Below are 24,758 nucleotides of genomic sequence, written 5' to 3'. Positions count from 1 at the left end.
GGGCCATCGAACTACTTAAGAAGCGGTACAACAAACCTCCAAACGAGATCCATGCTCGACACCTTCTAGCCACTCGACGGCGGCATCCCGGCGAAACGACAGAACAGTACCTGGGTGAACTCCAGCAGCTAGCCAGAGCCTGCAACTGCAAGTCAGTGTCGGCGGCCCAGTATACGAGCGACTTGATCCGCGATGCGTTCGTGGCGGGAATCGGCTCGTCGTACATTCGCCTCCGGCTGCTAGAGCAAGGTAATCTAGACCTCGCTAAGACAGTAGAATTGGCTGACGCTATGGAGACAGCCTCCAGAAGCCTAGAAACGTACCCCACCGACCACGTGGGAACATCGTGGCAAGTACAGCCACCGACTCTACTTTAGTCAGCGGCTCCGAAAAACTGCGCGATTGTGTTCCCAACCTCGGACCTGACGATGGCGGCAGCCCCAGGAGGCCCGCGGTGTTACTTCTGTGGATTGGCGAAACACCCTCGGCAACGATGTCCAGCCAGAACGGTATTGTGCTCAGCATGCGGAAAGAAAGGGCATTATGCCAAAGTCTGCAGGACCAAACCACCCTCCAAACGTAGCAGTGCGGCGTGTGATTCTCCTGAGCCTGTCTCCTTGTCTCCAGCGTCTTCGAGGTCTTCCACCACGTGCGATTCCAGAGCGCTGCCATTCCTGACGATGGAGACGCAAGACATGTGCGACCTGCAGGGGCCGCCACTTTTAGCGCCACCGACCACGTGTGATCCATGGGCGCAGCCATTTTGGTCGGCACCAACCGTGGACGACCAGCAGGGGTCATCATCATCAACCATCTCAGCTGCCTGCAGCGGCACCCAAGACCCAACGGTGGCGTCAATCATCCTGGACCAGGCCAAGCCTCACAGACTCGAAAAGTCCATGATGGACATAGAGGTAAATGGACGCCAAATTCATTGTTTGTTTGACAGCGGGAGCATGGAGAGCTTCATTCACCCTGACACCGTGAAACGGTGCGGTCTCCGAGTGCGGACTGTCAGACAGACAATTTCGATGGCGTCGAGGTCCCGGTCTGTTACCGTGCTAGGGAGCTGCGTGGTCAATCTGACGGTGCGGGGCACAGTTTATGAGACCCAGCCAGTGATGCCCACATCCCATCAACTAATATTTTAAAAATCGCTCCTTCGACTTAGGGGTGGCACGGTGTACCTGGGACACGGAGAGTAAAAAAATGGATCTTTATTTACAGGTATGTGTTCTCTGACATGGTGGCTCCTTCTCTGCCTGTTTCTTGCGTTAGTCACTTATCATGCCACCCCCCCCCACCCCCCCCCCACCCCCCCCCCCCCCCCCCACAGTCCAAAGACGCGCAGGCTAGGTGGAATGCCCCTCAGTGTCAGGGGGATTAGCAGGGTAAATAGGTGAGGTTATGGGGGATAGGGCCTGGATGGGATTGCGGTCGGTGCAGATTCGATGGGCCGAATGGCTTTGTTCTGCACTGTAGGGATTCTATGATTTCTATGAAGCTTAGGTTCAACAACAACTTACGTTTATAATACTGCACCTTTATCACAGATCGTCTTATAGAGGCTAAAGCTCATGTTGCTGCCTTCTGCAAAGGAAAAATCAAGGAAGCTGCTGGAAACATGTTGTGAAGTGAGCATGCTGGAAACCTCCATTAGTAGAGAAAGTGGCAGGAGTTTCCGGTGTCGTGGGAGTCTTTGATGGAAATGTGCGATGGAGCTCCCATACTGAGCACCTTGACTATTTTGTGCAGGTAAATAAAATAGCTGAAGATATTAGAGTGCCCACTTTCCTGAGCGTGATGGTGGGGGTGTTGGGGGGGATGGGGACATTTTTGCAAGCGTATTTTTTGCCAAAACCCTTGGTGATGACGTATTTTAATCCCTACAGCAAGCTTGTGATGCATCGCCTTATGGTGTAGGAACAGTGGTCTCCCACATCATGTCATTGGTTGAAGAAAGACTCATTGCTTTTAGGTCTCGAATGTTGAGCAAGGCTGAAAGTAGCTATGCACAAATTGAAAGGGGATCATCTTTGGGGTAAAGAAATTCCCTCAGTCCCTGTGCGGGAGAGAATTTACATTCCTGGCAGATCAGCATCCATTAACTACTATTTCTGGACCACACATGGGGATTCTGTCACTTTCAGCAAGCAGAATGCAAAGATGGGCATTGCTTTTGTTTGCACATACTTATACCATTAAATATCGACAGTCAACATGGCAATGCGGATGGACTTTCAAGATTACCACTGTCAGGTAACTCATCAGACTATTCAAGAGGGAATATCTTCCACTTTGACCAAGTAGGCAATACACCTGTCAGTTTTAGAGAAGTGAGGATGCATACTTGGAGAAATCCGATACTCACAGAAGTGATGCGTGTGGGATTACAAGGGAAGACCTCAGAATTAACACCTAATTTGAAGCTGCAATACTCCAGGAGATTGGAGCTGTCAGTATAGTCAGTATGTCTTCTACGGGGGCTCAGAGTGATCATTCCGCCACCACTGAGAAAGCAAGTTCTTCCTGTGGCCTGGACTAGATGCGGACATTGAAGAGAAAGCCAGAGCATGTTCCTCCTGTGCAAAGGTAAGAAACCTGCCACCTTCAGCACCGCTGCATCCAGGGGAATGGCCTGAAGAGGCTTGGCAATGGGTGCATGTGGACTTTGCAGGACCTTTTGAAGGACGTGTGTTCTTGGTAACAGTCGATGCTCAAACCAACCGAACAGAAGTCGCTGTAATTAAATCTACTTCATCGAAGAAGACTATCAAGAAGATAGGAGAAATATTTAGTCAGTCTGAATTCCCTGAACAACTGGTCAGTGATAACAGACCCCAATTTGTCTCACAAGAATTCAAACTTTTCTTGCAAAAGAATGATGTTCAACATGTTAAGTCCGCACCATATCATCCTGCTACCAGTGGACTATCAGAATGTTTCATCCGAACTATGAAACGTAGCTTGAGAGCAACCAGGGAACAAGGTTCGCTGATCAACATCTTAGCACCTTCTTACTAGTGAAAAGGAATATCGCACATTCAATGACCAAGGCCTCTCCTGCATTACTAATGATGAAGAAACAACTACAATCAGCATTAGACCTGTTGAAACATCTGAAAACTAAAGAGATCATACAACAGCAAAAACAAGGACAAATGGAACGGCAGCAAAGCGGAGAGTTTTCCACCAAGGACAAGGAGTTTTGGCGAGGGATTACTCCACAGGAGAGAAATGGGTTCCTTCCACAATCCTTGCACAGATTGGACCCGTCCCTTATACTGTCCAGACCAGAGATGATGTTATCCGGAGGAGACATGTGGACCAGCTGTTAGCTGGGAAAACCGATCCGCCAGAATTGGAACCTGGGGAGAATCCAGGTTCAAACGTACAAAGTCTTGACCTGAACCTGCCTACAACCCCGACACCAACAGACACTGCTGAGGAAAGCAGCACTTCATCAACTGATCAGACACCGAGACAAACTCTGGTTCCTACGTCAATGCCAATCAAACCAACCACCAATGATGGTAGTGGAAAAATGAGAATGCCAGAGTTACCACAAGTGAAAAGAAATCGGGAGAGATTCACCGTCAACTGTTCCGAGAGCGATGACCTCCAGACCATCTGACTTATTGATAGTGACGGACTTATTGATTATTGTTCATGTTGAACTTGTTTTGAACTTGTTGGAGTCATTCAATTTAAAAGGGAAAGGAAATGTTTTGTATTTGTATTAATCCTTATTATCTTACTGAAGTTCTGTGGGCGGCACGGTGGCACAGTGGTTAGCACTGCTGCCTCACAGCACCAGGGACCCGAGTTTGATTCCCAGCTTGGGTCACTGTCTTTGCAGAGTCTGCACGTTCTCCCCGTGTCTACATGGGTTTCCTCCAGGTGCTCCAGTTTCCTCCCACAGTCCGAAATATGTGCTAGTTAGGTACATTGGCCATGCTAAATTCTCCTTCAGTGTACCCAAACAGGTGCCGGAGTGTGGCGACTAGGGGATTTTCACAGTAACTTCAATGCAGTGTTAATTAATGTAAGCCTACTTGTAACAATAGTAAATAAACTTCAAAACTAATGTATTCTTGTATTCACTGGAAGTGCCATCACAAGTCACTAGCGTAGGAAACAGGCAGACAAAAAGCTGCCATGTAAGAGAAAACACACCTATAAGTAAAGCTTCATTGTTTTGACTCTCTGTGTCCCAAGTACAGCGTAAATCCAATATACAAGAGTTCTAGAGAGAACAATCCCAGTTTCTCTGGTCCCACCACATGACTGAAGTCCCTCGCCCATTGTACAATCCTGGCAAATTGTGGGTTTAAGTTCCACATTAAGATTAAGGACTGGAGTTCCCAGTCCAGTTATGTAGTGCTGGGTGTGTGCTGCGTTGTCCATTTGCTAAAGTGTTAATCTCACTCCTGACTGCTCTCTAACAGAAGAAATAATTACACTAGAAGATAACAACGTTCTTCAAAATAACTTGAATTATCACCCCTGAAGTTCCTCCATTTTACACGAAATTTGGACTTGGTTCCTCAGGAAATCCTACTTGAGTTGCAAACTTCCTCCCATGTTACGCCACATCACAATTACTTGTAACAAATAAGCTTGGAGTGCATGCACTACTTACGCTGGTATGGTACAAGGCTAGGACCGTAAAGGACCTGGAATTATGTCAACTGAGACACTGGAGTATTGAGGAGAAGATTCACCAAGATCCTGATTCTAGAGTACTGTCCAGCTGAACCTGCTGGCAGGGTATACACATGGATATCAGTTACAAATAGGGTCATGGACGATTGGGTACTTAGCCTCACTATGGTCAAATTGTCTGCTGGCATTGACCACTGTGCTGGGGCACAAATACAACAACAGAGACTGAGTCAGCACCTTCAGAAAACAAGGGGAAGAGAAAAAGTAAGAAAGGAAGAAAGTGAGGTATAAGGAAAGATTTGCATTTAATGTACCCGCTCTTTTTTGGTAATGCACTGGCAATTTCTCTAAATGTATGTCCCCTTTCGGTTCCTTTTGCACAGTAACTTAAAATGAGCAAATGTGCATGGGCTGCATGAGTGCTTTCAGGTTGCTGCACAACCACATAACAGTCCGAAAGACATGCTGGTTAGGTGCATTGGCCAAGCTAAATTCTCCTTCAGTGTACCCGAACAGGCACCTGAGTGTGGCGACTAGGGGACTTTCACAGATTTTCATCCGCACATCTTTGGACTGTGGGAGGAAACCGGAACACCCGAAGGAAATCCACGCAGAATGAGGAGAATGTGCAAACTCTATACAGACAGTGACCCGAGGCTGGAATTGAACCCGGGTCCCTGGCGCTCTGAAGAAGCACTGCTAACCACTGTGCCACCTTGCCGCCCCTTGTTAGTCACGGCTGTGATGTGGGAAACACAGCAACCAATTCGTGCATTCAAAATGGTGGTATAAATTACCTTATTCATCTGGTTGTAGATATATCGGTGGTCTTGTATCACAGTGATGGTTTTCCTCCCAGAAGCTGTGTGTTCAAGTCCCACGCTAGGGCTCTTTGGCCACGGGAAGAGATTGTATTCATGGCACAGTTCAACAGGCTGATAATCAGCCTGGGAATGCTTCCAACATCTTCCACAATTCCCCAAAGGGAAGAACAAGTCTGTTAAGAAATGATTTTTAAAAATTGCTTGAAGGATAAATATTGGCTAAGGAGTTGGGATAACTCCCTTGCAATGCTGCCAAATCCATCTGAGAAGGCAGTCAGGGCCTCAATTTAATGTTTCATCTGAAAGACAGCACCTCTGACAGTGTAGCCCTCCCTCAGTACTTCTCTGGGGGGGGGGGTCTCAGCCTTGATTATTTGGTTAAGACCCCAGCACGAGATTTGAACCAACAACTTTAACGTGAGAAGACATCTGAAGTGCTTCACAGGAATGTAGTCGGACAAAAATTGCCACCAAGCCACAGAAGGATTTATTGGAAAGACTTGACTCAACATCAATTCCTGCAAAGGCAATTCCTAGAAAAAAGTACTGAACGGGTCAAATATGGTACAAAAATAAATGCAGTGAAGTCTATGATACTCTTGCTGATATCCTTTGCTGTCATTGTAAATGTAGGAGCACGCGGTGGTCTTGCCTTCAGCTGCCTGGGCTCTCAGTTCTAGGATTCATAGAATCCCGACAGTACAGAAGGAGGCCATTCAGCCCATTCTGCAATGAGAACAATCCCATTCTGGCCCCATAACCCCACATATTTACCCTGCTAATCCCCCTGACACTAAGGGTCAGTTTAGCATGTGCAATCTACCTAACCCACACATCTTGGGACACTAAGGGTCAATTTAGCATGACCAATCAACCTAACATGCACATCTTTGGAATGTGGAGGGCGGGGGGACGGAAACTGGAGCACCCGGAGAAAACCCACGCAAACACGGGGAGACTCCGCACTGTCATCCAAAACTGGAATTGAACCCGGGTCCCTGGCACTGTGAGACAACAATGCCAACTGTACCACCCCCTTGGAGGACTCCATGCTTCTTAACTCCCTCCTCCCACTTAATTCCCTCCTCACTCCTGCCTGCCCTCTTATTTCTTCCCTTCCCTTCTGCCCTCCTTAATTCCCTTCCTCTTAACTCCCTCTCCTCCTCTGAGACACTCTACAAAAACTTGCCCCTTTTTTGATTGGCCATGCCAGTCTTTGGACCAGTTGGGTGTAATTTTGCTTTCTCACACTCAGGGGGGGGGGGGTTGTTGTTTTTTTCTAAGATGCCAAGGGCGTTGCATGAACATATTCACGGTGCGAAATATATATATATATAAAAACAGAGGAGCCTCTTTTTTTTAGCGAAATCACCCTTCCCAGCCGCTTCGATCGGCGCTACGTCGGCGAACCGTAGAATTTATTCTCTGCGGCCATAGTTCTCGGAATGAGCAGCGCTTGCGCCTTGGTAATGGTTGCAATGCATTGAGAGAGGGACGGGACTCCCCCTCCCTCCCTCCCTCCCTCTGTGTGTGTGTGAGAGACATGGGGAAACAATGTGTCGGAGAGGAGATGCTGTGGGTTACTTTGTTGTAACTAGTTTTCAGAAGCACATCGGGACGGGCTGGGAATTATGAAGGAGATGGTTGGAGGTTGCTGCGTGTGTTCTGACGAGAGGGGATGGGCTGAGAACCCTTTGGTTTACTGTGACGGGCATGGTTGCAATGTTGCTGTCCATCAAGGTAAAGGGGAGAGGGGGAGAGAGAGAGAGGAGGAAGAAGGCATATTTTTTTTAAAAAGGCTTGCAAGAGGATGTGGTGCAGTTGCTTAACTCCTTAATTTCACACCTTAGAAATTCAACCCCCCCTCACCAAATCGACAATGTTTAAAAAATGCCAGTGATAGCAACATCTTCAAACCAAGAAGTTGCAACAATTAATCCGTCTTTTTTTCCTCCCTATGGCCGGAGGAGGCCACTTGTCAGTCACGTAGACTTGCTTGTGTGTGTGTGGTTTTTTTTGGTCACGTTTTATATTTGCTAATGCTTATGTTTAAATATTTTATATTGTGATCTGTATTTGCGAGCCTATGTTTTTTTAAAAAAATGCAATCTAACTTTTTTCCCCCTCTCTCTGGCGTTTGATGTACTTTTAAGTGCGCCACATTGACCTGTGTGTGATTAATAATCCGTTAGCAGAACTATCAATAGGCGGAGTGCTGGGTGTTCAGTGGGGAGTAACATTGAGGGAGCTTCTTGTTCACCTACACTTGTGATTGACAGGTGACGTTGGTTGTTAGTTGCTGGGATCGCTGTTAGCAACTACTTGTGCTACTGTTTATACAACCATCCAGAAGCTCTAACTTCAGTCCAGTGGGCTGCTGCTTCAGTGCACCACTTAATATGGTATTAAACTACATCCAGTAGAAAATCCCCAGGCTCAACCCCCCCCTAGACTGGCAGAGTGAGCCAAAGTGGCATAGTATGGGTGGCACAATGGTTAGCACTGCTGCCTCACAGGTTCGATTCCTGGCTCGGGTCACTGTCTGTGCAGAGTCTCCCCGTGTCTGTGTGGGTTTCCTCCAGGTGTTCCCATTTCCTCCCACAGTCCAAAAAGATGTGCTGGTTAGGTGTTTTGGCTGTGCTAAATTCTCCCTCAGTGTACCCGAACAGGCGCTGGAGTGTGGCGACTAGGGGATTTTCACAGTAGCTTCATTGCAGCGTTAATGTAAGCCTACTTGTGACTAATAAATAAACTTAGTCTCCTCAATAACATGACTCTGGGTTACAAGGGGTAGCGAAGAGGGAGGGCATTTATATCTTAAAGCATGCTTAAATATGGTTAAACATCTCACGATATGCTGCAGGAAGGTAATTAGACAAAACAGTTGGCACTGGGCCAAGGAAGATGACATTAGGACAGGTGACCAAAAGCTTGGTCAAGGAGTCAGGTTTTAGTGAGTGTCTTAAAGGAGAGAACATTGGGGGAGATTAAAGTGGGACTTCCTGAGCTTGGGGCCCAGATGGCTGTAGTCAAGTTCACCAGTGGGAGGAGGAGGAGGGAGGTGGGGGATGCACATGAGACCAGAATAAGTGGAAGGTGGTGTATTTAATGGGTTGCAGAGTTGGAGGACTGAGGCTGTGGAGGGACCCAAACGTGAGAAAGTAAATTTTAAAATTGTGCATCCCGTTGTGTGTGTGTAATTTGGTTTGTCTGTCTATATCCTCCACAGTTGAATAGCTTGCCAACTCACTGTCCATGCATGTATGGGAAGATGACTGTCTGGTAACTGATTACAACTGGCGGAGACATATCAGACTCGAACGATAGTTTCTCCCCAACTCTCCTCATGATGCTATCTTGTTGCAGGCTGGGGTAATCAGTCCTGGAACTCTCCAACTCTGTACTGTACCGACCAAACAGCCAGTGCCGGACAAAGATGTTTAAAAATAAATAATGAATTAAATAAAATTAATCTTGCGATCAGGAACAGAGTCAGGTGTTTGGATTATGAAAATGTGCAGGTGTTCTTGGCGTTGGGCCAGAAGGCTTCTGTTATCGTACTGTTTATACATAATGTGTGTGCGAGCACAGAGAGAAGGTTAAAGGGTCATCACCAAAGGTACTGCAGCTAGGGTGGGGGTGCTACCAGCAACTCTACGCCAGCACCCTTGAGGAGAGGGAAGGAGATGAAAATGTAGGGTGTGCTGCTCTGACTTGTTAAAAGCTTGTTTGTGTATTATTGTGTATTTATGGTTGCTTTCCCTCTGTTTCTATTTGCAGCTTGTTATGGAATTGTTCACGTCCCAACTGGTCCGTGGTTCTGCAGGAAGTGCGAATCTCAAGAGCGAGCTGCGAGAGTGGTGTGTATTTATCAAATTCCCTCAATTCTGTTCACTTTATATTAACCCTTGAAAACAAAGGGTTCACTTTGTGATGCGTTACCTGTGATGGTTCTAACGTGGAGCTTATGGTGTAGGTAACTTATAAAGTTGGAACTCGAATACAGTTTAGCCGCACTATTGGAATGAAGTGGTCTAATATTGAGCTGCCCTTGGGTTGAAGAGTTGATAAAGCAGACAAAGTCATCAGTCCTGCCCACTGACCTTGCCAGAAGTACACATAGGAACATAGGGGTTAGGAGCAGCAGTAGGCCATTTGGCCCTTAGAGCTTGCTGTACCATTCGATAAGATCATGGCTGATTTGATTGTGGTGTCAACATCACTTTCCTGTCTCTCGCCCCTACTGTTATGGCGGCACAGTGGTTAGCACTGCTGCCCCACAGCGCTAAGGACCTGGGTTCGATTCCCCGGCTTGGGTCACTGTCTGTGCAGAGTCTGCATGTTCTCCCCATGTCTGCGTGGGTTTCCCCCAGGTGCTCCAGTTTCCTCCCACAGTCCAAAGATGTGCGGGTTAGCTGAATTGGCCATGCTAAATTTTCCCTCAGTGTACCCGAACAGGCACCGGAGTGTGGCAACTAGGGGATTTTCACAGTAACTTGATTGCAGTGTGAATGTAAGCCTATTTGTGACTCTAATAAATAAACTTTAACCCTTGTTATGTGGAATCATTGACTGATACGCCACAGAAGGAAGCCAGATGACCTACTGGGCTTGTGCCAGCTCTTTGAAAGAGTTATCCAGTTCATTTTGTTCCCCTGCAATTTTTCCCGTTGAAGTATTTATCTAATTTCCTTTTGAAAGTTTATTATTGAATTTGCTTCCACCATCCTTTCAGGCAGTGTATTCTAAAGCATCGTATTTCACTGCTTAGAATAAATTCTGTTCATTTCCCCCTCGTTCTTTTGCCATTATATTAAATTGGTGTTCTCTGTTTATCGTCTTTCTGCCACAGAAAGCAGTAACCGAACCCCCCTGTTTTTGAATACTTCTATTAAAACTCCCTTGTTGAAGAACAACCCCAATGTTTCTCATCTCTCCAAGTAACTGCTGGATTCTGTGGGATTGGCTGTAGCTGTGTTATTCAGTGGTGTAGGAGGGAAGGGCACGAGAGTGGGACTCGCTGAGTCGCTCTTGCAGAGCCGTGACAAGTGCTCAACAGATTCACGTGGCCTCCTCCTGTGCTGCGAACATTCTGTGATTCCGTTTGCCCCTTTCCCATCCCCAACTCTCATTGATGGAGCTTGCTGACATTCACTGGTTAGGCATCACAGTTTAGGTGTGGCACTGGAGTATTGCCACTGCTTGGTTGGTGAGTTACTGAGAGAACTGACAGCACACTGGTCATTTTATATCCTTGTACATTAAACGTTGTTATTATAAGAGAATAGAATCCCTACAGTGCAGAAGGAGGCCATTTGGCCCATCGAGTCTGCACTGGCCACAATCCCACCCAGGCCCTATTTCCATAACCCCACCTATTCACCCTGCTAGTCCCCCTGACACTAAGGGGCAATTTAGCATGGCAAATCCATCTAACCCGCACATCTTTGGACTGTGGGAGGAAACTGGAGCACCTGGAGGAAACCCACGCAGACACAGGGAGAATGTGCAAACTCTGCACAGACGGTGACCCGAGGCCGGAATTGAACCCGGGTCCCTGGCGCTGAGAGGCAGCAGTGCTAACCACTGTTCTGTTGTTGTGATATCTGTAAGTACTGCTGACTCCTACTGTGACTGTAATTGTGCATGTACATGTTGGCCTGGTGCTGCTGTATGACCTTCCCTACATTTCAAATTTGGCGCATGAGGCAACTATAAGAAAGGATGGAGTATAGAGAGAGAGAATTTCACTTCAAAGCTAAGTGCAGCGAGACTCCCAGGAATGGGACGGAATCAAAGCAATCCTCCATTTTTTTTTTTAACAAGGCTTTATTCAATCCAGAAACTTGGGAATGAGAAATGGACTGGGATGTGGAAAGGATAGGCTGGGGAGATATAATTTGTCCACTCCTGGAAGTCAGAGGGTTCACATCCTATTGGAATTTTGCCTGGCATTAGCAAACAGAGGGTGATATAGTGGCTGCCACCAGTGCCACACTTTTTTTTCCCACTCAGATTTCCACTCCATCTGACGAAGGAGCAGCGCTCCGAAAGCTAATGGCATTTGCTACCAAATAAACCTGTTGGACTTTAACCTGGCGTTGTGAGACTTCTTACTGTGTTGCTGACTGGCCAGCATTTTGGTATTTATGGCATTTGCTACCAAATATACCTGTTGGACTTTAACCTGGTGTTGTTAAAACTCTTACTGTGTTTACCCCAGTCCAACGCCAGCATCTCCACATCATGACTACCAGTGCCACAGAACAGGGATGGATGCAGCTTCGCCAATGTTCCCTGATCACATTCAGCAGAGGCAAAGCCAGTCCTTGGCACCTCCTGGTTACCACTACTTGGACCGCGGAGTTGTAGTATAGGAGCAAGTTGCGCAGCTCAGCGCACAATTTATATCCTGATAGCAACATTAGTACAAAAAAAAATACAAATACAATTGTTACACAGGAAACGGAGCCTATGAGAAACAGATCAGAATCTATTCAGATCCTGTGGCCTTGTGCTTTGTAGTTTAAAGGAAGTTGTGTTTTTTTTTTCATTCATCAAAGCGAAGGATGTTGGGGCCCAGGAAGTGGAACGTTTTCCACCTGCCCGCAATAACATTGCCCTGGGACAGTTTCTGCAGAGCCATGATTATTGAGCAAGGTTGACACTTGCATTTCCTGCACAAAACATCCTTATGGGTTTTGAGTGAGTGAGACGGACTCAACCAAAACTCTGCTGCCCATTTCCTAACCCACACCAACTCCTGTTCACCCAGTATACCTGTCCTCGCTGATCTATATTGGCCCCCAGACCTTGCATATTTCAAATTGAACTATTTGTGCTTTAGATTGAAATGGAGTTATCGTTGTATAACCTGCTTGTCGTGTTCTGAATGTTTCGAGTCTCCTGTTATCTGTCAGATGAGTCATTTAACCCCTCTATAAAGAGGATGCTGCCGTCAACTGAAAGCCTTTAATTTGTACAAGGTACAGTTCCCACAGGTGATGACAGTCTTTTGGTATTGTGCTCAAGTGGCCATGCTCCAAGCATTATTCTGGCTGGTGAATGTTGGCAGGGGGCTCAGCAGTTGACGAAGGGAGGTGTGGGGGCTGTGAATAAATATGCCCACGTCACACTCTGTCCTTAGCTGAAGTAGGGACAGTTTTCTCCTGCTGACTCTGCGTAGCCAACACCTCAAATGAAGCAAGATTACTCATCGAGGGAAATTTTAACACAGCCTAAATGCATGTGTTGGAATGTTTCTAGAAACTATCTCACTGTGTTTACGCAGTCAGTAATTGAACATGAACAGAGGAACTTCCATCTTTGCCTTACTCCTGCCCGCTCTCCTGCTTATTGCATAAAAAGAACACCTTTTATGCAATAATAGTCATTCAGTAACATTCAGGAGTTGGAGCCCTGATTGATTTTTCTCCATCTCTTCCAGTTGAAGTAAAGCTTAGGGCACTTCCAACATTCCTGGTGCCGCATTAACTGAGCAACGGCAAAGGATCAATCCTGAAACCTCCTTGATTTTCTTTAGCTCCAAGTGAGAGTTGGGTTGGAAGCTGCACTCAGCCATTGGGAAAGGTTAGCTGTTTCAGTGCGATTCAGGAATTGGATGGGCTCCACATAAACACTCACAGGAGGTCCTGAGAAGTCTGTGTGTTTTCTTTTTCTTCAGTTCTCCGTCTGGGGGCAGCTTCGACCCACAGCAATGAAACCTCCACCATAAGGCATGGAGACAGGTTCTTCATAGAATCCCTAAAATACAGACGAAGGCCATTTGGCCCATCAAGTCTGTACTGATCACAATCCCACCCAGGCCCTACTTCCATAACCCCACACATTTACTCTGCTAATCCCCCTGACACTAGGGTCAATTTAGCATGGCCAATCCACCTAACCCGCACGTGTCTGGACTGTGGGAGAAAACCGGAGCACCTGGAGGAAACCCACGCAGACACGAGGAGAATGTGCAAACTCCATGCAGACAGTGACCCGAGCCGGGAATTGAACCCGGGCCCCTGGCGCTGTGAAGCAGCAGTGCTAACCACTGTGCCACCGTGCTGCCCGCCAAAGTTCTGAAGCCACCCTGCTCAGAATGGGGATTCAACACCATGCTGTTGGCACCTGTCTAATCCACACTGGTTGCCAGGTGCAGGAGTAGGCCAATCAGCCCATTGAGCCTGCTTCACTATTCAATAAGATCCGATCTGAATGTGACCTTGCTATCCTGATACCCTTTGACACCCTTGTCAATCAAGAATCTGTCTAATTCAGCCTTATAAGTATTCAATGACCCAGCCTACACCACTCTCTGGGGAAGAGAATTCCACAGACTCAACTGTCTGAGAGAAAAAAAAATCTCATCTCAGTCTTAAAAGGGAGACTCCTTATTCTTAAACTGTGTCCTCGAGATCTGGTCTCTCCCACAAGGGGAAACATCTTTTTGGCATCTACCTTGTAACGCCCCCTCGGGATCTTGTATGTTTCAATAAGATCACCTCTCATTCTTCTAAACTCCAGCAGGTACAAGCCCAATCTGTCCAACTTTCCGATAACGTAAACATCCCATTCAAGGCCTTCTCTGAGCTGCTTCCAATAATTTTTATTTCTTAAACAAGGAGACCAAAACTGTACACAGCGCTCCAGATGTGATTTCACCAACACCCTGTAGAACTGCAGTAAAATATCCCTACTTTTATGTTCCATTTCCCTTTCCAATAATGACAACATTCCATTTGCCTTCCTAATCGCTTGTTCTACTCATATACTAACTTTTTGTGATTCCTGTACTAGATCCTCTGTCTCACGGAGTTCTGCAACCTCCCTCCATCTAAATGATATACTGTTATTCTATTCTTCCTACCAAAGTCGCCAAGTTCACGTTTTGCCACATTATGTTCCATCTGCCAAATCTTTGCTCACTCACTTAATCTCCTTATGTCCACTTCACAATTTGCTCTCCTACCTATTTTGGTGCCATCAGCAAATTTAGCAATCATGCATTTGGTCTCTTTGATCATTGATATAAATAGGTGAGGCCCCAGCACCTATCCCTGTGGCACTCCACTCGTTCAACCTTGGATTTGATTTGATTTATTATTGTCACATGTATTAGTATACAGTGAAAAGTATTGTTTCTTGCGTGCTATCCAGACAAAGCATATCGTATATAGGGAAGGAAAGGAGAGTGCAGAATGTAGTATTACAGTCATAGCTAGGGTGTAGAGAAAGATCAACTTAATCCGAGGTAGGTCCATTCAAAAGTCTGATGACAGCAGAGAAGAAGCTGTTCTTGAGTCGGTTGGTACGTGATCTCAGACTTTTGTATCTATTTCCCGACGGAAGAAGGTGGAAGAGAGAATGTCCAGGGTGCGTGGAGTCCTTGATTATGCTGGCGTGTTTCTGAGGCAGCAGGAAGTGTAATCACTGTCAATGGATAGGAGGCTGGTTTGAGTAATGGACTGGGCTTTATTCATGACCCTTTGTAGTTTCTTGCGGACTTAGGCAGAGCAGGAGCCATACCAAGCTGTGATACAATCAGAAAGAATGCTTTCTATAGTGCATCTGTAGAAGTTGGTGAGAGTTGTAGCTAACATGCCAAATTTCTTTAGTCTCCTGAGAAAGTGGAGGCGTTGGTGGGCTTTCTTAACTATAGTGTCGGCATGGGTGGACCAGGACAGGTTGTTGGTGATCTGGACACCTAAAAACTTGAAGCTTTTGACCATTTCTACTTGGACCACATTGATGTCGACAGGGGCATGTTCTCCACTATGCTTCCTGAAGTCTTGGTGTGTGTTGGAAAGGTTTGCAGGTTGATACACAGGCTGTTTGGCTGGGTTTTAAATCTCTATATACATGTATGTTGCCTATCTACTTCATCAGCTGGCTAGATGTTTCACAACTGGGGCCAACTGCTTCACATTAAGGTCAGAATGCCCTAACTCATTGAAAAATGCTGCACTTGAAAAGGCTGTTGGCAATTGTGTTGAAAAGCAGAGATGTTATGTTAAACTTGTATCAAATAAAGATATCGCGGGCTTGGAGAAGGTGCTAAAAGGAATTGACAAGGTGCTACAAATAAATGAAAGTTTATAACTATCAGGAAAGACTGACTGGTTTGGGGCACCTTGGAAAGGAGAAGGTTGAGCTGATACAAATTTTCAATGTTGTGAAAAGGTTTGAAAGGGTAGACATAGAGAAAAAGTTTTCACTTCTGGGTGAGTCCAAAACTTGGGGCCAAAAGTAGAAGATAATCACTAATAAATCCAAGAAATGATTGAAGGCAAATTTCTTCAGCAAGAGGGTTGGTTAGAACATAGAATGTGCTACGTGCTGTGGCATGGTGGCACAGCGGTTAGCACTGCTGCCTCACATCGCCAGGGACCCGGGTTCAATTCCCGGCTTGCATCACAGTCTGTGTGGATTCTGCACTTTCTCTCTGTGTCTGCGTGGGTTTCCTCCGGGTGCTCCGGTTTCCTCCCACAGCCCAAAGATGTGAGGGTTAGGCTGATTGGCCGTGATTAATTGACCCTAGAGTCAGGGGGATAAGCCGGGTAAATCCGTGGGGACAGGGTTTGGGTGGGATTGTGGTCGGTGCAGACTTGATGGGCCGAATGACCTCTTCCTGCACTGTAGGGATTCTATGAGTCCGGTCATGATGGAGGCTCCAATGTTCTTTCCATCATGTGACTGATCAGGAATCTCTACCACTCTTCCTGCAGTCATTGGCGTACAAACATAAATGTCAGGTGCAGGAGTAGGCCAATCAGCCCATTGAGCCTGCTTTGCCATTCAATAAGTTCTGATCTGAATATGACCTTGACTCCACTTTCTTTGCTATCCTGATACCCTTTCACACCCTTGTCAATCAAGTATCTATCTATTTAACTCAGCCTTAAAAATATTAACCCAGCCTACACCACCCTCTGGGGAAGAGAATTCCACAGACTCAACTGTCTGAGAGAAAAAATAATCTCATCTCAGTCTTAAAAGGAAGACTCCTTATTCTTGAACTCTGTCCCCTGGTTCTGGTCTCTCCCACAAGGGGAAACATCTTTTTGGCATCCATCTTGTAACGCCCCCTCGGGATCTTGTATGCTTCAATAAGATCACCTCCCATTCTTCTAAACTCCAGCAGGTACAAGCCCAATCTGTCCAACTTTCCGATAACGTAAACATCTCATTCAAGGAATCGAGTGAACCTTCTCTGAGCTGTTTCCAATAATTTTTATTTCTTAAATAAGGAGACCAAAACTGTACACAGTGCTCCAGATGTGACCTCACCAACACCCTGTAGAACAGCAGTAAAATATCTCTAGTTTTATATTCCATTCCCCTTTCCAATAATGACAACATTCCATTTGCCTTCCGAATCGCTTGTTCTACTCATATACTAACTTTTTGTGATTCCTGTACTAGATCCCTCTGTCTCACAGAGTTCTGCAACCTCTCTCCATCTAAATGATATCCTGTTATTCTATTCTTCCTACCAAAGTACCAAAATAGCCACGTTCACGTTTTGCCTCATTATATTCCAATTGCCAAATTTTTGCCCATTCACTTAACCTCCTTATGTCCACTTCACAATTTGGTCTCCTACCTATTTTGGTGCCATCAGCAAATTTAGCATTTGGTCCCTGTGATCATTGATATATATAGTAAATAGTTGAGGGCCCAGCACCTACCCCTGTGGCACTCCACTCGTTGAATCTTGGATTTGATTTGATTTATTATTGTCACATGTATTAACATACAGTGAAAAGTATTGTTTCTTGCGCGCTATACGGCAAAGCATACCGTTCATGGGGAAGGAAAGGAGAGAGTGCAGAATGTAGTGTTACAGTCTTACCTAGGGTGTAGACAAAGATCAACTTAATGCGAGGTAGGTCCATTCAAAAGTCTGATGGAAGCAAGGAAGAAGCTGTACTTGAGTCGGTTGGTATGTGACCTCAGACATTTGCATTATTTTCCCGATGGAAGAAGTTGGAAGAGAGTATGTCTAAGATGCGTGGGGTCCTTGATTATGCTGGCTACTTTGCCGAGGCAGTGGGAAATGTAGACAGTGTCAGTGGATGGGAGGCTGGTTTGCCTGATGGATTTGGCTTCATTCACAACCCTTTGTAGTTTCATGCGGACTTGGCAGAGCAGGAGCCATACCAAGCTGTGATACACCAGAAAGAATGCTTTCTATGATGCATCTGTAGACGTTGGTGCGAGTCGTAGCTGACATGCCAAATTTCCTTAGCCTCGTGAGTAAGTAGAGGCGTTGGTGGGCTTTCTTAACTATAGTGTTGGCATGGGGGGGACCAGGACAGGCTGTTGGTGATCTGGACACCTAAAAACTTGAAGCTCTTGACCATTTCTACTTGGTCCACATTGATGTAGACAGGGGCATGTTCTCCACTATGCTTCCTGAAGTCTTGGTGTGTGTTGGAAAGGTTTGGAGGTTAATACACAGGCTGTTTGGCTGGGTTTTAAATCTCTATATACATGTATGTTGCCTATCTGCTTCATCAGCTGGCTGGATGTTTCACAACTGGGGCCAACTGCTTCACATTAAGGTCAGAATGCCCTAACGCATTGAAAAATGCTGCACTTGAAAAGGCTGTTGGCAATTGTGTTGAAAAGCAGAGATGTTATGTTAAACTTGTATCAAATAAAGATATCGAGGGCTTGGAGAAGGTGCTAAAAGGAATTGACAAGGTGCTGCGAGAACTGAAAGTTTATAACTATCAGGAAAGACTGAACAGTTTGGGGCACTTTCCTTTGGAAAGGAGAAGGTTGAGCTGATACAAATTTTCAATATTGTGAAAGGATTTGATAGGGTAGACATAGAGAAAAAGTTTTCACTTCTGGGTGAGTCCAAAACTTGGGGCCAAAAATAGAAGATAATCACTAATAAATCCAAGAAAGGATTGAAGGCAAACTTCTTCAGCAACAGGGTTAGTTAGGACATGGAATGTGCTACCACAAGGGATTAAGACAAATAACATAAGCATCCTGAGGGAAACTCAGTTAATGAGGGAGAAAGACATTAAAGGAGTTAAGGTTGGATGATGAGGTGTGGGTGGAGACTTGTGTGGAATGCATGAGAGCGCCAGCAATTCCCCATTCCCCTCCACATCACACAGCAAGTTGAGCTGGAAATATATTGCTGTTCCTTCATCTGGCACAAAACCCTGGGAATCCCGAATAGAATCATAGAATCCTGACAGTGCAGAGGAAGGCCATTTGGCCCATCGAGTCTGCAACAACTCTCCACCAGACCATCTTTCCCAGGCCCTCTGTTCTATCCTGGTAATCCCATACATTTACCTGGCTAATCCCCCTAACCTACACATCTTTGGACTTTGAGGGGCAATTTAGCAGGGCCAATCCATCTAACCTGCACACCTTTGGATTATGGGAGGAAACTGGGGCACTGTGGGAGCACTGTTACCACATGGATTGCAGGAGTTCAAGAAGGCGGTTCACCACCACCTTCCTGAGGTGGCAATAAGTGCCAGTGACACTTAAATAAGCATTGATCGGTTGGGCCAAAGGGCCTGTTCTGTGCTGTAAATAAATGTATTGTTGATGCAGAGCTTTGAGAAAGTGACTCTTAACCATCTTCAGTGTTCAGGTAAGTGTGTGTGTGGCAGCAAAACAATTAGACCAGTAGCTAAGATCACCAGCTTCTTGTGCTGTAGTTTCCATGAACTCTGACACATTGGTAATGGAGATATTGATCCGCACTTGTCCAAGTCCCACGATGCTTTCTGGGACTGGGGTCGTCGCAGTTCTTACAACTGGGAAGCAGGAAGCATTAGCCGAGTGGAAGAAATGGACTGAAATTGTGGCATTGTTTTGTCGAGTATAGGCACCTTAATTGATTGTAATCTTATGCCATGAATTTTTTCAGTGAGAAAATAGATGCTTTGAGCATTGAAAGTTGCTGCATGAATGACTCTTTGTTGGTACCTTTCCCAGTAACAAAAAACAGAGTGAAACAGGCTAGGAAGCTCAGTTTCAGCGACTGTTTGTGATGGCCTCTGTCAGAAATAACCTGTGAGCAAGATACTCAAACCTTGGGGTACGTTGCTCCTGAATCCATAAGGGAGATACTGGGACAAACAGATGATCAAAAACCTGGTTAAAGAAGTAGGTTTTAAAAAGCACCTTCAAGGAAGAGAGAGAGGGGGAACATTCTAGGGAGGAATTCATAAGCCTAGGCCCCAAGTAGTTCACAGAATCCATATAGTGCAGAAAGAGGCCATTTGACCCATCGAGCCTGCACCAACAACAATCCCACTTAGGCGCCACGTATTTACACTGCTCGTCTCCCTGCCACTAAGAGGCAATTTAACACGGTCAATCAGCCTAACCCGCACATCTTTAAACTGTGGGAGGGAATTGGAACATCTGGAGGAAACCCACGCAGACACGGGGAGAATCTGCAAACAGGCAGCGACCCAAGCCGGGAATCAAACCCTGGTCCCTGGCGCTGTGAGGCAGCAGTGCTAATCATAGAATCCTACAGTGCAGAAGGAGGCCATTCAGCCCATCGAGACTGCACCGACCACAATCCCACCCAGACCCTATCCCCTTAGCCCATGCATTTACACTAACCAGTTCCCATGAAACTAAGGGGCAATTTAGCAGGGCCAATTCATCTAACCCGCACATCTTTGGACTGTGGGAGGAAACCGGAGCACCCGCAGGAAACCCACGCAGACACGGGGAGAATGTGCAAACTCCACTGTGCCACCATTCTGCACCCTTATGAAGGCATAGCCATCAGTGTTGGAGCAGTAGAAATCAGGGATGCTGGTGGACAGTACAACAGCAGAAGACATAGCCCAATGCACGAGTCCCCTCAGAATCTTGTATGTTTCAATAAGCTTCTTCTAAACATCAATGGATATAGAACCCAACCTGTTCAAACTTTCTTCATAGGATAAACCCTTCAACCCAGATGGTCAGGATTGGAGGGAGGAATGCAGCATTCCTTAAAGGTTGTAGGGCAGCAAGAGGTTACAGAGCCGCAGTTTGCCTCAACCTCTGAAGTTTTGTACCTTTTCCGCAAGTGTTAAGATTCCAACCCTGCTCCCGTAATTCATTCCAGAGACCGAACTCCGTTTGTGACTCCGCAGCTGTGCCTGTAACATATCAGGAGTGGAAACTCTTAACGGGAGGATTTTAGAAGCCGAGGTTATGTTTTGTAATTTGAAACTTTTAAGTCCTCTGGCATGACGTTGAACTTTGATTTGAAAACACTCATTGACGGCTGCCAATTATTGTGGCAGTCAGTTTATCTGACTGGTTGCAGGCGCTTAATCAAAGAGAAAAATCTCCGACCTGCTTTCAGCAAACATCTTGAGCTTCAGTTGTATAATGACAGCACCATATGTGGCACATGTTGTGAATTGCTGTTATGAGGTCGTGAACAATTCTGCCTTCCAAACAAAAATACTTGCGTGCTTTTTTTTTACATTGTTTGGCTCCCGAATGACCGGGTAATCTTACTGAAGCACCAGGTCATTTGATATAATCATTGCTTAAATGTACTGCTGGTTGCTCCTTTGATCGGGCAATTGGAGATGTCCTATTCATTGATCCTGAGAATCATTGTAAGCCCCCTGAAACACGCACTTTATTTCACACCCGCCGGGAAATCTCAAAAGTCTCTCAAGTCAAAAATAATTTTATCCAAGGGGTTTTCAATTGGAGGGGATTGGCTGAAAATTCAAATCAACTCAACATTTTAATGCTGATTAATAATGCATGGAACATTTGCATGAATTGACACATCAGAGGGATTCCATTAGCTGGAACTGTCACATTGTTTGAAATATTGTGGGGGGAATCAGTGTCAACCTCTTCCATATTCTCCTGGCAGCAGTGACGCGCCCTAACGAACGCTGCATTCCAAGTGACCCTTCCTCACATTGAGTGGGAATTTGACTGTGAAACACTGTCACTGTCAGGCCAAATCCTGCTTTAGACTGACTGAGATGTGCATGTTTTGTAATTAGGGTCCTGACGGCAGTCCCTTCTCCCAGGTTTAGTGCTCTCGGAGTTGAGAGGGTTGGCTTACGAGGAGAGACTGTGTGCTCTGAGACTACACTCATTGGAATTCAGAAGAAGGAGGGGAGATCTTAGATGATTATGAAGGGAATAGATCAGATAGAAGCAGGGAGATTGTTTCCACTGGCGGGTGAAACTAGACCTAGGGGGGGCATGGCCTCAAAATAAGGGGGAGCAGATTTAGGACTGAGTTGAGGAAGAACTTATTCACCCAAAGGGTTGTGAATCTGTGGAATTCCCTGCCCAATGAAGCAGTTGAGGCTACCTCATTGAGTTCTTTAAGGCAAAGATAGATAGATTTTTGAACAGTAAAGGAATTAAGGGTTATGGTGAGTGGGTGGGTAAGTGGAGCTGAGTCCACAAAAAGATCAGCCATGATCACAATGAATGGCGGAGCAGGCTCGAGGGGCCAGATGGCCTACTCCTGCTCCTAGTTCTTATGTTCACTTGGGTCACAGAATCATAGATTCCCTACAGTGCAGAAGGAGGCCATTTGGCGCATCGATTCTCCTACAGAGCATCTTACCTAGACCCTATCCCTCAACCCTATGTATTTACCCTGCTAATCCCCCTAAAGGACACATCTTGGGACACTAAGGGGCAATTTAGCATGGCCAATCCATCTAACCCACACATCTTTGGAATGTGGGAGGAAACGGGAGCACCCGGAGGAAACCCACGCAGACACTGGGAACGTGCAACTCCACATAGACAGTGACCCGAGGCTGGAATCGAACCTGGGTCCCTGGTGCTGTGAGGCAGCAGTGCAAACCATGTGCCACCGTGCCGCATGACTGAAGTCGGCCATTTTATTTCCGACTGGTTCTTAGTGCCTTGGGTATGGTATGTCGTGCTGCATTTTCCAGCTAAGTTATTGGGGGAAGTTGCTACAATTTTTTAATTGTTAAAATAAATGGAATGTCATTGCAGTAAGTTGTAAGCAAGAAAGTTTCACCGTGTCAAATCAACAGAGAATAAATAACCAAACAGAGAGCAGCAGAAGGCCATTTATAGAATCATATACCTACAGTGCAGAATGAGGCCATTCGGCCCATAAAACCTGCACCAACAACAACAATCCCACCAGGCCCTATCAGCATAACCCCATGGACTTGCCCTACTAATCCCCCTGACACTGAGGGGTAGTTTAGCATGGCCAATCAACCTAACCCGCACATCTTTGGACTGTGGGAGGAAACCGGAGCACCCGGAGGAAACCCACGCAGACACGGGGAGAATGTGCAAACTCCACACAGACAGTGACCCAAGCTGGGAATCGAACCTGGGTCCCTGGTGCTGTGAGGCAGCAGTGCTAACCACCGTGCCTTGATCTGATTGAATGGCGGAGCAGGCTCGAAGGGCTGAATTTGCCTTCTAATTCTTACGTTCCACAGCTGACAAAGATGAACAGCATTGGCCTAAGGTGGACGGACACGTTCTGCCACCACCTGTTGACGGAAGAGAATATCAGATTTCTCCTACCCTTTGTGTGTACCAACTGCTCCCTGACGTTGCCCCTGAATGGTCCAGCTCGAATGTAAACATTATGTCCCCTCGGACTTCATTTCCCCATCAGAGGAAATGGAATAGATAGAGAGAAACCATCAAATCACTTCAATATTTTAACACTAGAGGAGACCACGCAGTATCTTCTACACACAAGGAAATAAAAGCCAATCTTATACCTGCTCTGATGATTTGAATCATAGAATCCCTACAGTGCAGAAGGAGGCCATTTGGCCCATTGGGTCTGTACCGACTCTCTGAAGCAGTCACCAACCCAGGCCCTAACCGCGTTACCCACGTGTTTTACCCCGCTAATCCCCCTAACCTACTCATCTTGGGACACTAACCTAACCTGCACATTTGCCCTTCTAATATCTAGTTTTAAGTTTATATATTAGTGTCACAAATAGGCTTACATTAACACTGCAATAAAGTTACTGTGCAAATCCTCTCGTCGCCACACTCCGACGCCTGTTCGTGTACATTGAGGGAGATTTTAGCATGGCCAATGCACCTAACGAGCACTGTCTTTGGAGTGTGGGAGGAAACCAGAGGACCCGGAGGAATCCCACACAGACACGGGGAGAACATGCAAACTCTGCGCAGACAGTGACCCGAGCCGAGATTCGAACCTGGGACCCTGGTGCTGGGAGGCAGCAGTGCTAACCACTGTACCACCGTGCCGCTGTATCTGATGTCGCCCTCAGTCATTCTGATTTTTAAAAAACGTGATTTTACAACTTCTTGAAATCGGGATTTGATCTCATGACCTTTGGGTTGCTGATCCAGGATCATAACCATTCGGCTACTGTTCTTCTAAACATACATAGAATTTGTCCTCTATCGCGACAGAAGTTGCTCAATTTCTTAAACATCACCTGCATTATAACAGCAATGACACTCTCAGTAACTTCATTGCGGTGTGAATGTCAGCCCACTTGTGACTAATAAATAAACAAACTTTATAAACTCTGCAGCATTTTAAGGAAGTGGAGGTGAAAGGTGGTGTTTAATTCTGAGTTTTGTGTTTACGGTGGCACAGTGGTTAGCACTGCTGCCTCACAGCGCCAGGAACCCAGGTTCAACTCCCGACTTGGGTCACTGTCTGTGTGGAGTCTGCACGTTCTCCCCGGTGTCTGCGTGGGTTTCCTTCGGGTGCTCCGGTTTCCTCCCACATTCCAAAGATGTGCGGGTTAGGGTGCATTGACCGTGGTAAATTGACCCTCCGAGTTTTCTGAGTTAAATTTTCCTCCGGTGTTCCGGTTTCCTTCCACAGTCTGAAAGACATGCTGATTAGGTGCGTTGACCCGAACAGGCGCCGGAGTGTGGCGACTGGGAGAATTTCACACTAACTTCATTGCAGTGTTAATGTAAGCCTTACTTGTGACTAATAAATAAACTTTACTTTTTACTTTACTTTTAGTTGCAAAGCAATACTCCTCAGGATTCTATTGGGCACACACCGCTGTGTTCTTGTCTGAAGCAATGGGGAAACGATAGCGTACATTTATCTGCCACATTTTAATGTGGATAACCGTCACACAGAGAGCTACATCAAAAATAAAATGGACACTGACACACCCAAAGGGGGTACAGTTAGAAAGTGTGACTAAAGTTTGGTCAGAGATGAGTTTTAAGGTAGACCCTAAAAGATGAGAGTGAGAAAGGAGTTTAAGGATGGAATTTCAG

General features: G+C 46.1%; 1 protein-coding gene across 8 annotated transcripts in view; it reads left to right on the top strand.

The window, feature by feature from the left end:
• Positions 1 to 6,916: 6,916 nt before the first annotated feature.
• LOC144500760 (protein AF-10-like) overlaps positions 6,917 to 24,758 on the top strand; it is a 213,661-nt gene continuing 195,819 nt past the window's right edge. For all 8 annotated transcript variants that reach the window (XM_078224169.1, XM_078224166.1, XM_078224162.1 and 5 more), the window contains exons 1-2: positions 6,917 to 7,229; positions 9,270 to 9,349. In XM_078224169.1, the coding sequence (XP_078080295.1) occupies positions 7,121 to 7,229; positions 9,270 to 9,349 (189 nt within the window). In that variant the 5' untranslated portion in view covers positions 6,917 to 7,120. The remainder of the gene's footprint in view (positions 7,230 to 9,269; positions 9,350 to 24,758) is intronic.

The sequence above is a fragment of the Mustelus asterias genome, chromosome 11 (assembly GCF_964213995.1).
Source record: "Mustelus asterias chromosome 11, sMusAst1.hap1.1, whole genome shotgun sequence".
NCBI lineage: Eukaryota > Metazoa > Chordata > Chondrichthyes > Carcharhiniformes > Triakidae > Mustelus > Mustelus asterias.
This window is presented reverse-complemented; position numbering and strand designations above follow the sequence as displayed.